Source organism: Pteropus vampyrus, unplaced genomic scaffold (genome assembly GCF_000151845.1).
Source record: "Pteropus vampyrus isolate Shadow unplaced genomic scaffold, Pvam_2.0 Scaffold35, whole genome shotgun sequence".
In the NCBI taxonomy this organism is placed as follows: domain Eukaryota; kingdom Metazoa; phylum Chordata; class Mammalia; order Chiroptera; family Pteropodidae; genus Pteropus; species Pteropus vampyrus.
This window is the reverse complement of record NW_011888816.1, coordinates 665915-668298: the sequence shown is the minus strand read 5'-3', so window position 1 is coordinate 668298 and position 2384 is coordinate 665915. Positions and strand designations below refer to the sequence as shown.

At 49.1% G+C, this 2384-nt stretch overlaps 1 protein-coding gene across 1 annotated transcript in view; it reads left to right on the top strand.

Moving 5' to 3' along the window:
• SACM1L (SAC1 like phosphatidylinositide phosphatase) overlaps nt 1-2384 on the top strand; it is a 56350-nt gene that overhangs the window by 47597 nt on the left and 6369 nt on the right. The window contains exons 15-18 of the mRNA XM_023529024.1: nt 933-1002; nt 1123-1195; nt 1805-1898; nt 2014-2182. Coding sequence (XP_023384792.1) covers nt 933-1002; nt 1123-1195; nt 1805-1898; nt 2014-2182 — 406 coding nt within the window. The remainder of the gene's footprint in view (nt 1-932; nt 1003-1122; nt 1196-1804; nt 1899-2013; nt 2183-2384) is intronic.

The window sequence follows — 2384 nt, the reverse complement described above, 5'->3', positions numbered from 1 at the left end:
TGGTTTTCAGCAGCCACAATGTTAGGAATGATGGTTCCAAGGCTGAGTAACAAAAACCTATTTAAGAAGCTTCTGCAATCTTTATGTCACTATTTTACGTGCTAAATGTGGTGTCGAAAACCCAGCCGGTTTCTGAGGGTCCTCGGCAGGAACCTCGCACGCGTTAGCGCCTGCCACTGTGTGGGCTCCAGTTGTGCCGTCCCCTTCCAGTGAGGCAAAGTTGGTCCCCAGCAAAGGTCGAGGGTGGCTCCTGTGCTGGCGGGGGGAGCACCCCGTTGTGAGGGGGAAGGGGCACGGTGTCTGAGGTGAGCACTGGAGATGGTGGTTCTGAGAGAGTTGAGGGTGGGTGACGAAGGCCACGGTGGGTTTCTAATCCGTGGTCGGTGAACCCAAAGGAGAGGCCGTGCGGGGTTCAGGGTGCCCGGGAACCCTTAGAGGGCTGTGCGGATGTGCAGGTTGTGGGGGTGGGTGTGTGGCATTCATCCGATGCTCAAAGGGTCCCTGCCTGGGTTAGGGGGTACGTTTGGGGGTGGGGAAGCCCGCAGGCGGTGAACTGTGAGTGGGGGAGAGGGGCGAAGGAGGAGAAGGTTGGGGGATGGCAGAGAAGGAGGAAGCAGAGGCCGGAATCCTGCGGGAGCTTATCTTTTCCCGACTGCCTGTCTCCCTGAGTACCGGGAGTCCTGCTGCTGTTCCTGGGGTGCTGAGCCTCAAGGGAGAGTGGGGGGCGCAGGGGGAAGGGCGCCCTCCAAGGGGCTTTGAGCCTCGCAGGGGCAGGACAGGCCTGCGGTCAGCTGGGACCCGCTGTGTGCGCGGACCGCATCTCCACCTGCAGCCGGGAGCCACGTGGCGACTTGGGGACTGTCTGCTTTTTCTTCTAAATCGCGTGTGCCGTTATGTATCACACGGAAACATGGGTGTGGTTCTTATTTCAGAGACTAGGAGTTTTGCATGTGGGACAGAAGCTTGAAGAACAAGATGATTTTGAGAAGATTTACAAGAATGGTAGGTAATTTCTTTAATAGAGGCAAAGTTACTCAAATCTTGAAATAAGTTAATATTTTGCATTTAGAACTCTGGTTGTCATTCTAATCATTATCAGCCGGTTTTTACTTTTCTTCACAGCCTGGGCTGACAACGCAAATGCTTGTGCCAAACAGTATGCGGGAACTGGTGCCTTGAAGACCGACTTTACCAGGCAAGCCACGCTCTTAAGATAGTCCGCACTTGCAGTCCTGGGGCGTCACAGCTGCGCTGGGACCTCGTTTCCCACCGGTCGTCAGGGTGGCTTGGGGAGGGGCCCGTGCGGGAGGGAGGCCCTCAGCCTCCCTGGGGGGTTAGGGCTAGGCAGACCTGGGATGCTCTACCTCGAACGGGCACCTAGATGCTTCTGATGCTGCTTCCCAGGGTCATACTGGGCAGTGGAGCCAGAAAGTTTGAATTTGTCATGTATGAGGTTGGGTCTTTTCCTGTTGTCTGGATTCCCTAGGAGCAAAATGAGATTTCTCAGTCTTTTCGCTGTTTCATACCGCTTTACCCCGACTGTGTGTTTCTCATTTCTTGTTGTTGCAGCTGGAAGTGAGTGTTTTTCCGCTTTGTGCCTACTTTGGTAGTATTTTAGAAAGAGATTGTGGTTTATTTTATAAGGTGTTTCCTTTATATTTCAGGGTTGATTTTTTATTTTAAATCTTTGTGACTCCCGTATCTCCATACCACCTACTTATTGGCCACTTATGCTCACACTATAAAACAATGTAAGAATTTAACATGCAAATCTATAACTCAGAGCTTAACCTCTTTTAACCAGAACTGGGAAGAGAACTCAGTTGGGACTTATAAAGGATGGCTGGAACTCACTGATACGCTATTACAAGAACAACTTTTCTGATGGATTTAGACAAGTAAGTGTGTATTTGATGTTAATTTTTGGTTATTATGTGGCTGTGTCCTTCCTGTTCCTCAGTAATATCATTACATCTAATTTGGGAGTTAATAACTTTCTTCTTTCTATTCTAGGATTCCATAGACTTGTTTCTTGGGAACTATTCAGTGGATGAATTAGACTCTCACAGTCCTTTAAGTGTTCCAAGGGATTTGAAATTCCTGGCTGTAAGAAACCTTAATGTTTTTCAAGTTGTTAAAAAAATAGTCAGAAGGTATAGTTGGTGCCAGCTCCCCTTGATTTAAAACCTTACGTGTTGTTGTAAACGGAATATAGATACTTAAGTTTCCCCCAAGGAGAAGATCGGAGAGAGGAGTAAAATAACTTCGGGGCGTTTCTTTTCTTTCATATTTGACTCTTGCACACCCTTTTCCTGCGAGGACACATTAGCAAAGGTTGTGCAGAAGGCTTCTTATTGCAGGAGACTCCACTCCCCTGTGTTCAG